Source organism: Heloderma suspectum, chromosome 8 (assembly GCF_057233095.1).
Source record: "Heloderma suspectum isolate Gila_16-S chromosome 8, 16-S_ref, whole genome shotgun sequence".
Taxonomy (NCBI): Eukaryota; Metazoa; Chordata; class Lepidosauria; order Squamata; family Helodermatidae; genus Heloderma; species Heloderma suspectum.
The window spans coordinates 25,201,196-25,213,121 of NC_139465.1; the positions used below are offsets into that span (position 1 = coordinate 25,201,196).

The 11,926-nt window shown below is 47.7% G+C and overlaps 1 protein-coding gene across 1 annotated transcript; it reads left to right on the forward strand.

Annotated features, from left to right (window-relative positions):
• The first annotated feature begins 3,222 nt into the window (after positions 1 to 3,222).
• LOC146338962 (estradiol 17-beta-dehydrogenase 2-like) lies at positions 3,223 to 10,765 on the forward strand. Its single transcript, XM_084812884.1, has 5 exons — positions 3,223 to 3,375; positions 4,130 to 4,181; positions 4,662 to 4,849; positions 6,331 to 6,489; positions 10,757 to 10,765. Exons 1-5 carry the CDS (start codon positions 3,223 to 3,225, stop codon positions 10,763 to 10,765), a joined length of 561 nt encoding a protein of 186 aa, XP_084669010.1.
• Positions 10,766 to 11,926: the final 1,161 nt, after the last annotated feature.

Here is an 11,926-nt window from a genome sequence, read left to right on the forward strand (position 1 = left end):
GCATTCCAATCCCCTATGATGAAGAGGACATCTTTTTTTGGTGTTAGTTCTAGAAGGTGTTGTAGGTCTTCATAGAACCGATCAACCTCAGCTTCTTCGCATCAGTGGTTGGGGCATAGACTTGAATTACTGTGATGTTGAATGGTTTGCCTTGGATTCATACTGAGATCATTCTATAATTTTTCAGATTGTACCCCAGTACTGCTTTTCCCACCCTTTTGTTGACTATGAGTGGTACTCCATTTCTTCTAAGGGATTCTTGCCCACAGTAGTAGATATGATGGTCACCTGAAGTAAATTCACCCATGCCTGTCCATTTTAGTTCGCTGATTCCCAAGATGTCGATGTTCAATCTTGCCATCTCATGTTTGACCACCTCCAGCTTACCTTGATTCATTGATCTTACATTCCAAGTTCCTAAACAATATTGTTCTTTACAGCATCGGATTTTCTTTTCACCACCAGACACATCCACAGCTGAGTGTCCTTTCGGCTTTGGCTCTGCCGCTTCACTCTTTCTGGCGCTACTTGGAAATACCCTCTGCTCTTCCCCAGTAGTATATTGGACACCTTCCGACCTGAGGGGCTCATCTTCCGGCGTCATCTCTTTTAGCCTTATGATACGTTCCATGGGGTTTTCTTGGCAAGAATACTGGAGTGGGTTGCCATTTCCTTCTCCAGTGGACCACATTTTGTCAACTCTCTGCCATGACCTGTCCGTCTTGGGTGGCCCTGCATGGCATAGCTTATGTTGCACAAGCCCCTTCGCCACAACAAGGCAGTGATCCATGAAGGGGACAATTGGTAGGGGGAGAATGTAAATGCTCAGTGGTGAAAGAAAAGCATTTTGCATATGCTCAGAGGCACTCTGTATTTAAGAACATAAGAAGAGTCATGCTGCATCAGGCCAAGGTCCACCTAGTCCAGCATTCTGTTCACCAGATGCCGACAGGAAACCCACAAGCAGGACATGAGTGCAACAGCACCTTCCCACCCATGTTCCCCTGTTGCTAACATTGGTGAAGTGTAAATACATTCTAGTAATTCTAAATTTGCATGCATGTATATCCTTCAGAAACTTTGCAGGTTTCTTGCCTGGGGGACACCTCTAATGACCTGTGCATTTACACACAAATTTACCCCAAAACTAACTGGTGTGAGAGTCAGTGTGGTGTAGTGGCGAGAGTCTTGGACTGGGAACTGGCAGAACCAGGTTCTAGTCCCCACTCGGCCATGGAAACTCACTGGGTGACTTTGGGCCAGTCACAGACTCTCAGCCCAACCTACCTCACAGGGCTGTTGTTGTGAGGATAAAATGGAGGAGGAGGATAATGTAAGCCACCTTGGGTTCCTTGCAAGAGGAAAAAAGGCGGGATAGAAATGCAATAAATAAATAAAAATAAAATAAATAAATACAACTATTGGGGAAGGGGTGAGGAGAAGCAAATCACTCCCCCAATTTGGAGAACTCCCCTTCCACGTGAACTGCTATACCTATCCTTCTGAAACTTTGCTGGTTTCTTACTTAAGGACAACTCTAGGCTGTCTGTAATTTTCAGAACAATGGTCCACAAGGAAAATAAGGAGATAAGTATGTCCTCTTTTGGAGACCTCAAAATGTCAAGGCCACCCTTGCACAAAACCCCTTGTGTCTATCATTCTGAAATTTGGCAGACATTATCTCCTCCAATGGGACAATGAATCCTGATTTTTTTATCCAATTCTTCCAAGTAATAAAAATGTTATTGGCAGTTCCCTTTAAAAGAAAATCAAAATATAAACCCTGCACCTATTTTTCTGACATTGGGCAGGTGTAATCCCCTTCTAGGAGGCTGCTATGCCTGAAATTATCCAGTTCTGACCAAGAGAAAAAAGTTACAGTTTTTTCCTAATTTCCCATGGTAGTCAACAGGAAGCATAAAGTCTCATTTTTCCAAACTTCGACTCAGGTTTGGTGGTGAGCTGAAGTGGTCCGATTACAAATTGGCCTGAGCAGAAGCAGGACGTTTTCCAAAACGCAGAATCAGGGTCTGGGTTGAAGTGGAGTGGGGGGGGGGGGTCAGTGCACACTTCGTATGTATGTATGTATGTATGTAATCTATACACACATGCAAGAAAGCGCGCGCGTGCGCACACACACAAATACATATTAGAGGTGTGCTTAGACCTGGATATATTATATATATATATGTGTGTGTGTGTACACGGAAATTTGTGTTATGGGCCTGCGCCCTGGATCTTTTAAGAACCTAGCAACATCCCTGCATGTGGTAGTTGCTGAGAAGGAGACTGTAGTAAGGAGTGAGTGACATGAGTGGAGCAAAAGGACATAAAGCTGCAAGGCGGCCGGGAGGCTACATGGCACAGCACAAGGGGGGGGGGATTCCAGAGGGCTTTCAGATCCTTTACTGCTCACTCCATTGATATTTGTAGAAGTGGGGGCTATTCTAGAGCTGGAGTCTGTCCCCCATGTAATTCTTGGGTGCAAGCCCTTCTTGGAGCACGTTAGAGTACAGCGTGACTTTCCATCGTCTTCAGGTGTGTAATTTCAGTTTAATCCAGGGATAAAAATATTATTTTTTTATAGGAGGTAATGGAGGTCCTGCAGTTAGGTAGGTGTTCCATTGCCCACCACAGAAATGCAGCAGGGTGCTGCAGGTGGGGCAGAACTCCCCATTCCTCCTCTGCCAATATCCAACAGGCTACAAAACTCTTTTTGCAGGCTGGTAACTTTTGGATACTTCATCCAAAAGGCTGAATTAATACATTCCCTAATGCCACTGTATGTTTAGCTTATTATGTTTTCACCCCAACTTTTTTCCAATTAACTCATTAACTTTCCAATTAACTACATGTGTTTTTTTTCCTCCGCCACCCCTGCTTTTTCAATCCTCGCAACAATCCTGTAAAGTAGATTAAGGTGAGACTGGCTCAAGGTCACCCTATAAGAATTTGAATGGGAAAATCTCCCTCCACTCTGTCCACTACACCACACTGCCACCTCTACAGGTGTCTTGCTTCCTCATTGGCCCGGAGGGTTCGTTAGTTAAGAACCCTAGGGAAGCTAACGATCAACTTGGCAACGTTCTGTTCTAGCAGAAGCTTATCTGAAGATCTAGTGTCAGGTGCCTTTAATAGTGTCTCACGTGATGAGAAGATGCCTTTTGAAGCAAACGTCTAAGCAAGCAGGGAGCAGGAGCCAGGAGCTGCCGTGCCAGGAGGATGGCAATGACAGATTTCTCCGTCTGCAGCATCCTGGTGACAGGATCCAGTTCGGGAATTGGTCTAGGTCTGGTGAAGCAGTTTCTGACGCTGCTAGCTCCACCCCAGTGGGTCTTTGCTACAGCCCTTCGGATGGATGACCCAAGAAACAAGGTGAGAATCGGTAATTTGGCGTGAAAGAATCACCACGTTAATCTGCTGTTACGGCAGCAACAACAGCAGCATGTCTGCAAGAGCAGGTTCTTGCCTGGGGAGTGGCTGTAGCACGTTGTCTGCCAAAGGTCCCAGGTCCAATAGGTACCATCTCCAGCTGAAGGGATCTTAGGTAGCTGGACTGGGAAAGACATCTGCCCAAGGATTTGGAGAGCCACTGCTAGCCGGAGCAGAGGGAATACTGTGTGAGAGAGACCAACAGTCCCATTTGCACATGATCTCTGGCTAGAGGACCTGTAGAGAAATTGCCAGGGTATCATACCTGCTAGTTCCTGCTTCACCCTACCCCTGGTGAGCATAAAACACAGTGAGACTGTCAGGGCTTATCCTGTGTCCCGGAGAGCGAATGGGCCACCATAGCTGTGAAACCCATGTGGTGGTTGCAGGGAAGGATATTGTAGTGAGAGGGGAGTGACATGAGTGGAGCAAATAAACATATAGCTGCAAGGCAGGCGGGAGGCTACATGGCATAGCACAGCAGGGGAGAAACCCCAGACGGCTTTCAGATTGTTCACTGCTCACTCCATTGATATTTGTAGAAGAGGGGGTTATTTTAGCAGCTGAAATCTGTCCCCCGTGTTATTCCTGGGTGCAAGTCCTTCTCTGACCAGCTTGGGGTACAGCTTGATGTTATATCCTCTCCTGGAACATAATTTCAGTTTAATCCAAAGAGAAAAATATCATTTTTTTATAGGAGGTAATGGACCTGGCATCCCAATACCAGAATCTGGTGGTCCTGCAGTTAGGTAGGTATGCAGTTAGGTAGGTAGCTCTACGGAAAGGCCTACCAAAGCCATGGGCTGCTAGGCTATCTGTCATGGTAGCCTAAGCTTTGTGTGTTGTGCTCAGTTGTGTTGTCTTAGATTCCACAAAGAACAAACTACTTTGGACTTCAAATGCCCTCCTTTGAGCCCAGTCTCTGCCAAAGTGATTTGTTGCTACTTTTAAAATAATTGCCATCTCTCTGTACTCCCTGCTCACACACAGGCCCTTGTTCTGCTTCTCCGGCTGGGAAGGTGGATGCCGCACTCTCTAATGCAGCTGACAAGCTGAGGTGACAGACAGGTTCACTGAGAAGAACTTCTCTTACCTGGATAGATTTGCCGGCCTTCTGAAATTCTGGAAATCACAGCCTGCCCAGTTTAAATGAACCTTTTCTTAATTACACTCTTGGGCCTTTCCCCTCAAGTTCCTAAGTATTTGAAATGAATGTTGTCATTCTACAGATGTCACTGATCTCAAGAGCATCAAGGCAGCTGTGGAGGAAGTGACAAAGTATGTTGGAGAATATGGGCTGACCCTTCTGATGAACAACGCTGGCATTGTTAGTCAAAACGACCTGGAGACAGAAAACGCAAAGGACATGGCAGCTGTATATGCCACCAATACTATCGGGCCGCTACAGGTGACCCAGGTAAGCTCTTGCTTCTCATGGAGAAGGTTTCTCCATTTCTGGTGCTTCCTAAGGTGAAGTGGACTTCCCCAAAGTGAGCAGAACCAAAGCTAGACCCTGAACAAGGCTTTATCCACCGTTGTGGTTTGGAAAGGCAGACAGTGTATCTCCAAAAATTGTATCTTTTGTATTCTTTTTGTACCAGCTGGTGAGCTGGTGGGAAGGAGGTACAGTGACTGAACGTCCACCTTCTAATCATAGGCCACATTTCACCAGGGGCTCTCCAATCGTTGTCCTTTGAGAAGGGCAAGGATGAGACCTTGAAATGGCCCTTCTTTCAACGCCACCAGACTTCACTATGAAAAAGGCCTTAAACAGATTTCCTAGTACGACAACTGCCTAGACCCTGCACCTATCATTCTGAAGCTTTGGAGGTTTCTTGCTTGGGGACACCCCTATGACGTGTACCATTTTCGTACAAATTGCCCTCCCCAAAAAAAACACAGGGGAGAGAAGAAGAAAACCCCCCATTGCCTCTCCCCACGCCCCAGTCTTTTTCGGACTGCCCTGCCACACAAATCAGTGCACCGATCCTTCTGAAACTTTGCACTTTATTTACTTTGGACCACATCTCTGCTGTCTGCATTTTCAGAAGAATGGTCTGCAAGGCACCTAGGATGAAAAGCATGTCCTATTTTGAATACCCCCCAAATGTAAAAGCTGCTGTTGCACAAAGATCTGTGCACCCATTCATCTGAAACATGGCAGGCTCGTTCCCTCCAAAGGTGCAACTATCCCTGCAAATTTCGTCCAATTCTGTCAAGAAAAAGAAAAGTCTACATTATTTTTGTAAAAGTATAAAGGTGCATAACAGAAAAACCAGTGCATGTATTCTTCTGAACATTGGCAGGTTTAATCCTCTCCTAAAGGGCTATTATGCCTGCAATTTTCATCCAGTCCGGACAAACAGGAAGAAGTCATAGACATTGTTTAAATTTCCATGATAGTCAATGGGAGGAACAGAGCCTTGGATTTCTTAATTATGAGTCAAGTTTGGCATCCGTGTTGAAGCGGACAACCTCCAAATCAGTCTGAGCCAAATCAGGCCACTTTCTGAAGCACCAAATCAGAGTCCAAGTTGAATCTTCCGGTCGGTGTACACCTCTATCAAAAAGTGTTGTTTTATAATATTGCTTTGTAGTGATACTTTAGTTTTGGTATGGCTTATGGCCAAGCAAGCAAAATGCACGTATTCCTTTACCTGTCACAGCAACGCCGCTCCGCTACACGTCTGAGAGGTAGTGACTGTTGTGCCGCTAAACCTCATGGAAAGCCTTTCAAAGCAGCAGTCCCACAGTAATGGCTTCACGGCTGCTGAAAGTACAAGCCTTGCTTCTATCCTCATCTTACTGCACCCAGTGCTGGCTCTGTCTTCTTTGATGTCGTTGTCGTTGCAAAGCAGCATTTCGTGGACCTCACCACACTGCCTGTATCTCCCCAAGGCGTTTCTGCCCCTGCTGAAGATGGCAGCTCGGAGGAGTCCCCAGAAGGGCCTGAGCTGCAGCAAGGCAGCCGTTATCAATACATCCAGTGCTGGGGGCTCCGTGGAAGTCGTGCTCCTTTGGGATAAGATGAAGGTTACTGGGTATCGCTGCAGTAAGGTACGTATTGTGAAATTCAGGTATGAGGAAATTGCTCTTTCACTGGGGAATCCCATGTATGGGTTTTCTTACATTTTCTGGCCAATGCTTATATTTCAGGGCCGCAGGAACTCTCTGCCTCTATAAGTCAGAGTTCCACAAGCTGACCCTTTTCTGCCGCCACCAGTCATTTAAAAGCCTCTGAGTAGCTTGCTGTGAGAGGCTTACGTGTGAGATGGGTGCCAACGTTAGAGACAGGATTAACCAATAAAGGGATATTTTATACATACGGGAATACTACCGTATAGTACAGGCGTTTCAAAGGAAGACTGGCTGACACTTCCTAAGGACTCAAGAGACACTGTTGCTAAAACAAGCCTCTTAATGGCTTCTTTTACCTCAGGCCAAGTTCCTTAAACTCCTCCCCACAACCAGGTCCCGCTCTTGGTGCTGTCTTCCTCTGACACCCGAGCTCCTCATGTTGTACCACTGGCTGCTTGGACAGTTTATCTGATTTTTAATGTCTGCTTGTGTAAACGTCTTCCGGCAAGATCTTAAGGCAGTCTCCCGGCATAGCCACCTGCTCCTAATCGTCACCAACTATGCATGGTTATCACACAGAGAAGGAATTGCTTGGCATTCAGGCCTCCACTTCTGCCTTCTTCTCAGCCTTTCCTAGTCCTGCTTCACACATCACACCAAACAGATTCTCCCTCTCCACTCCCAGTTGACTAACTGAATCCCTGTCTACTCTTTCCCTGCCATTTCCCAACTACCTTACTCGACCTAGCTAGAACCCTCTGCCAATTACAGCCTGGCGTTTCCCAGACCAATCAAAATTGAATTTACCTGAACTTTATTCTGAATTTACCCCATCCAAAACTATTAGAAACAATAGTCTCTCTCTTCCCTTTCAGAACTGTCCTTACGCAAGTACGGCTAAAGCAGGCCTTCAACACAGTAGCAATGCTAGGCCTCAGCCCTCTATAGCCTCCACCTATGTGGGTTTTATGGGGCTTAATTAGAATAAAACTTCTAAACAAAAGCCATAACTGAACAGACATGTCTTTTGAAGAAATAAAGTGATACTGTTAGATAAAAAGTTCTTGCTTCTGGTTGAAAGAAAGGATGCCAGGCAGGCAGCAGTGGATCCAACACTATTTTATTAGTCGTTTTGCAAAACGGGTGCAGAGCAGTCTGGACCCCGAGCTAAGCATGCACAAATCTTTTATACCCCCCCCTTTACAATTTTCTGTTAGCCACAAGACATGTCAACTGACTGAGCCTTTAGCTGACTCATTAGAGCACGACTGTGTCAACATGTTTATTTCTGATTATGCTTATGTGACTATCTCGCTAGACTTCCCCTTTTTCTAACAATTCCCTCCTTTAAGTCTTTACTCATGTCTTAAAGCGGAGTTTCTTTGTCTGTGCAGTAAAGCAAAAGCATTTGTTTTGACAGGGCAGTTTCCATTAACTGCTGGGATTTATAAACAAGAGGCGATTGTGGCTCCTGGATGGCTTCTTCGCCTGTGTCCCTGGCAGCTTCCGGGGGGGTGCCAGGGAGCAGAGGACTGTTGCCCGTGTCCTCCTGGTCTTTCCGGGTGACAGGAGGAGGCAGGGGTCGTCTAAATGGCTTTAACCGGCTGCAATGTGTCCATTTGCTAGAACCTACAAGTTTCACACATGAATGGCTGGTTGGTCCCACCAGGTAGGCCCTTCTCACCCTTCTTTTAGAGCTTCTTTATTCTACTTTTTCAACAACACTTTGTCTCTCGGCTGGAAGAGATGGATGGGTGCATCTAGCGGCAACCTCTGGAATGGGACGGAGTAAGCTCGTAGCTGTGAAAGAACGGACTGTAGAGAAGTCAACTGGCCCCTCAACATCTGATCCCCCTTTTCCCACTTGACTTCTTCCCTCCTTCTGCAGTGTACCCGGGCGGGAATCCAAACATTAGCTCAAAGGGGGACAACTTTATGTCTTTTCTTGGCATTCTTTGAAGCTTTGTTAGAGCTATTGGCAAAGCCTCAATCCAAGTAAGCTTTACCCCTTGCTGGAGCTTGGTTAGGGTCTCCTTGAGACTCCGAATAGTTCTTTCAACCTGTCCACTTGCCTGGGGTTTCCAGGGGCAATGTAAGTGCCACTCTATCCCCAGAGCTCGTGCCAGTCCTTGCATAACAGCTGAGGTGAAATGTGAGCCCTGGTCGGACTCTACAACCTCAGGCAGGGAGAACCGGGGCATCACCTCCTGTAACAACTTAGCAACTACAGTTTTTGCTTGACAGTTTCTGCATGGTAATGCTTCTACCCACCCCATCATTTGACACACTATTACAAGCAGATATCCGTAACCCCTACACGGTGGCATTTCAGCAAAATCAATCTGCACCCTCTGGAAGGGATAATACGCCCATAGTCGCCCTCCTTTTGGGGGGGGGGTTGCCCTGGGGGAGTTAGTTTTCTGGCAAACCTCGCAGGTTGCTGCTAATCGATGGGAGCGTACAGTTAGGCCAGGAGAGACGAACAGCCTCTTGCAATAGTCAATCATGGCTGATGCCCCAGGGTGTCCAAGAGAATGATGCACTTGCTCTAAGATAGCTCCGTGCAGGGTCTGTGGTAGGAGCAGCCTCCCATCTGTCATCTGGATCCATCTGTCGGCCACGGGGACTTACTCTGTGTTCTTGCGCCATCTGTAACTTGGAAGGGGAGTATGTGGGGGGCTCCTCTCTTCTGGGTAAGACGAGAAATGTCCCTTGGATTCTTTCCTTGGCTGCCCTCTTTGCGGCCTTATTTGCCCTTAAGCAACTCAGCCAGCCTCTTGCCACGACATCAAGGACCTTGGAGTAATATCCCACCGGCCTTCGGGAGGGGCCCTTTTGCTGGCAAATTACTCCCGAGGCTACGCCTTTATTCTCATGCACATAGAATCTAAATGGTTGACTGGGATTTGGTATGGCTAGGGCAGGTGGCAACACAAGGGCAGCTTTGAGACTGAGGAAAGACTTATTCATTTTTTTTTGGTCTATTTCCATTTATCTAATTTATCTTTTTGCAGCGCCTCATACAGCGGTCGCGCCGTTTCCCCATCCATGTAGACAAGAGGGTGGGCAGCTGGCTGGGGTTGAGGCACATGGAGATCCACCCAGGAGGAGATTTTACATCCCACAGAGTTGCGTCAGGGCAGGGCCCCTAGAGGTCTTCATCACCAATGCCCTCAAAGGCGTAGTTGCCACGGATGTTGTTGGCCCCAATGTCAGCAGAAGAGCTGGAATGGCTGATGGCACGCAGACTGACGGAGCCCAGTTTGCTCGAGACCTTTGCAATAGACTCCCTGCTTGCATCAGGAGAATCCAAAAGAGGGGAAGCCGTACTTCTGTTCTTCCGTCAGAAGTGAAAGCAATCTCAATTTGGAGCTTTGTCAATAAGTCCCTTCTTAACAATGCCACCGGACAGGAGGGGTTACAGACAAAGGTGTGTTCTAGGTGTGTTTTCCCAACCTTGGTGAGCAAGGGACAAGAAAGGGGCACTCGGGTTGCCCTTCCCTCAACCCCCATTATGGTGGTAGATCCCCCACTTCCCGTTGGTGGTTGGCTAAGGGGGAGGATGGACAGGGCGGCCCCTGTATCTACAAGGGCATTGTAGGAGCGGCCCCCAACTTTAATTTTGACTATGGGGTCCCGTCTTGCCTCAGAGATGGCTAAGAGGGGGCCGGGCCCCGGTCTGTCTTAGTCTCTTTCTTGTTCATGCAAAATCCTTTCTGCCCCCCCCCCCCCGCACCCTCCTCTCTCTCTCTCTTTGCTTCAAGGCTTCATAGTCACGCTTCTAGTGCCTAATTTTCTTACAGAAGGCACTCTGGTCTCTTCTCAGGGAAGACCCCTTCCTCCCTCCTTTTCTTCTCTTTTTAGCTCCTCCTTTGTCGGGTCTGAGAAACACAGCGAGGAGCTTTGCTTGCCTCTTGTCTTTCATAAACTTTCTGAGCTACCTCTACTAAAACACCTAGGTTAGCTGCCAATCCTCTCTCAACTTTTTGCAGCTTCTTTCTGATGTCTTGGCAACTATTTCCCACGAACTGAGTCGTGAGAATCTTTAAATTATTTGGGTCATTCAAGTCAATATCAGTATACTTGGCGAAGGCTTCCCTTAGCCTTTGGAGGAACACGGCAGGAGGTTTGTTTTTGTCTTGTTTTAAAGTCAGGACTTTTTGCAAATTGTAGCTAGACCCCCTTTTGTCTCTCCGCCCTTTTCGGGGGCCCTTTCCTGTGACAAGGGTCCCCATGTGTCCTCTAGTATTTCTAACTTTTTTCAAGGGAATTTAGACGATCTTGCAAAGTGTCCTGGAACTCAACTAGAGGGACGGGGTCCTCTAGCACCACTTTGCGAGAGGTGTCCTCCTCGGGGGCATTTCGCTGCCGAGTGGGCTCCTCAGGAGATGCTGGTGCATGTAATGGGCGCGGTTGTCTGGTGACGGCTGTCCCATAGGGAGGAGGAAGCAGTGGGTCCTCCGGTGCCATGGCCACGACCCTAGGTGGCCCTTTCTTTGTTGGTTTCTTATTGACCATCACGGGAAGGGCTAGAGACATGCATTTGACAACTCACAGAGTGGGCTTGCCACCAAGGGGTACACAGGTCACCCATGAATCAATATAGGAGAACTGGTCTCAACTTCCCCTTTGTGTTACTATTATACGCACAACAGATACCAGGGTTGGGTCAAAAGACCCCTCGGGTGGCCATTTGGGTTCTAATACCGGCCATTCCCGGGCACAAAGAAGGACAAGGCGATCCTTTGTCATCTTAGTTCCATAATCTTGCTTAAAATGTGAACAATTGCGCAAACAACACTCTAAGGGCATAGGGGACTCTTCTTCAGGCTTGGATTGGGACCCGCCCATGACGGTGGTAATTTCAATCAACAAGTCTCGTGCTTCGCCCCCCTCTGACCCAGCCCGTCGCCGGGGTAGGGAAATGCAGATTGGGGCTCCTCACTCGCTTCTCCCGTAGGCGTCTCACACAAGCACAAACACACCACCGTCCCGCGTTTATCCCCTAATGTAAGCTGTTTCACTTACCCCAAAGGCCTCTTCTGTCCCGCCCGCAGCTGCGTCCAGCTGCTTTATTGATCCACTGCCGGTGCCTAAAAGGAGTGATCACGTCTCCCTCTTCCTCTGGCGTTAGTCCCCAAGCGCCTTCACCACCGCCGATGTGAGGAGAAAGCAGTGTAAAACAACCGCCTGTGGCCACTTCTCCTCCACGGCCCCTCGGTTCAGTGCAAAGGGGACGCGCCCCGAAGCAGGATCCGAGTCACGGCACCAAATTGTTAGATAAAAAGTTCTTGCTTCTGGTTGAAAGAAAGGATGCCAGGCAGGCAGCAGTGTATCTAACACTATTTTATTAGTCGTTTTGCAAAACGGGTGCAGAGCAGTCTAGACCCTGAGTTAAGCATGCACAAATCTTTTA